The following is a 1,361-nucleotide window of genomic DNA, read 5'->3' as shown; positions in this document are numbered from 1 at the left end:
TTTCTTTCTCTTGCTTTCATTTCCTCGAACTTTCCTCTTCTCATCTGATCTGCCTCTCTCTCTCCTCCATTGAAGCGTACTCGAATTTCTCCATTGAAAGGGCTTCTGAGCTTTCTCTCAGCACTTTCCTAACACTCCTTCTCTCTCTTTCGATCTCCTTCTCCATAACCGCCACTTTCCCTTTCCCTTTCCTTTCTTCTCTCTTTCGATCTCCTTCTCCTTCTCCTTCTCTCTTTCTACAATATTGGAGGTTAGGGTTTCTGGGTGTGTCTATTTTGAATCAATTCGATGTGCGTGCGTCTTCAACAACAACAAATTCGAATCAATTTCGAACCAAAAATCAGAAATTCGAGGTTAGGGTTTCTGGGTTATTTAGCTTTGCGTTATATTGTAGCAGTTCTGAGCTTTCTCCTCCATTGAAACAACTTCTAAGGTAATGTTTTTTTATCAATGAAGTTTTTTAATCAATGAATATCAATTTCGCTAATTATTTGTGTTAGTTCTAATTTCCTTAATTTCTGTTGAGAAAATGCTAAAAAAGTTGTAATAACTTAATTGGGTCTTTTTTTGTTTTTGTTTTGTGGGTTGTTTATGGTAGGCAAAAAGAGTTGGATATGTTGATGAAGGTTAAGGAAGTAAAAGGGTGTGTAGGGAAGGGGAGTGATAATGATGATGATGGTGTTGATGGGTCAATCGATAGTTCAAAAATTGATGACTTTTGTAGGTTTTTTGAGGATAATAGGATTGATTTGGGTGCCCAAGAGCTGATTTTAATAGAGGCTGCAAATGGGTTGATGTCAAAATTGCGGTTTCTGCTTGAACCTCTCAAGTTTGTTACTGATGATGGGACCCCATGGGAGGAGAAATTTGTTGTTGTTAGATTGAGTGACAAAATTAACAAGTCAAAACGCAATAAGTTGTGGAGGAAGAGGAAGAGACGCCGTGTTGCTGAATCACTTGCTAAGGTTGTATTCTATTGCTAATATCAGGCTATATACCTGAATTACAAGTTTTGGAGTATGTTTATGTTAACTGATTTTCTTAATGGTTCACAGGAGGAGGAGCAATTCAAGAAACTTGACCGAGAAGCTGATGAATGGAGGGCTAAAGAAATTGCCAAATGTTTGGGGTAAAAATACCCCAGACACGTGGCCCATTGGTCAAGCGACACGTGGCACCCAGCCATTGGTCAGCAGGGCTCCAATCCCTTGCTGACACGTGTCCAGTGAACCCTAAATGGGGAACCAAGGCTCCCCACTATAAATAGTGGAGAGACCCTCATTAATAGGGCATTCAATTTCATCCATAAATACATACACCAATCCCGAGCAATATTAATTGCAGAATTCTCCCATTACGTG

The 1,361-nt window shown here is 39.5% G+C and overlaps 1 protein-coding gene across 1 annotated transcript; it reads left to right on the top strand.

Moving 5' to 3' along the window:
* Positions 1-285: 285 nt before the first annotated feature.
* LOC110704278 (U11/U12 small nuclear ribonucleoprotein 59 kDa protein-like) lies at positions 286-1,133 on the top strand. Its single transcript, XM_021882069.1, has 2 exons — positions 286-965; positions 1,056-1,133. Exons 1-2 carry the CDS (start codon positions 615-617, stop codon positions 1,131-1,133), a joined length of 429 nt encoding a protein of 142 aa, XP_021737761.1. The 5' UTR covers positions 286-614.
* Positions 1,134-1,361: the final 228 nt, after the last annotated feature.

Source organism: Chenopodium quinoa, unplaced genomic scaffold, assembly GCF_001683475.1.
Source record: "Chenopodium quinoa cultivar QQ74 unplaced genomic scaffold, ASM168347v1, whole genome shotgun sequence".
NCBI lineage: Eukaryota > Viridiplantae > Streptophyta > Magnoliopsida > Caryophyllales > Amaranthaceae > Chenopodium > Chenopodium quinoa.
This window is presented reverse-complemented; position numbering and strand designations above follow the sequence as displayed.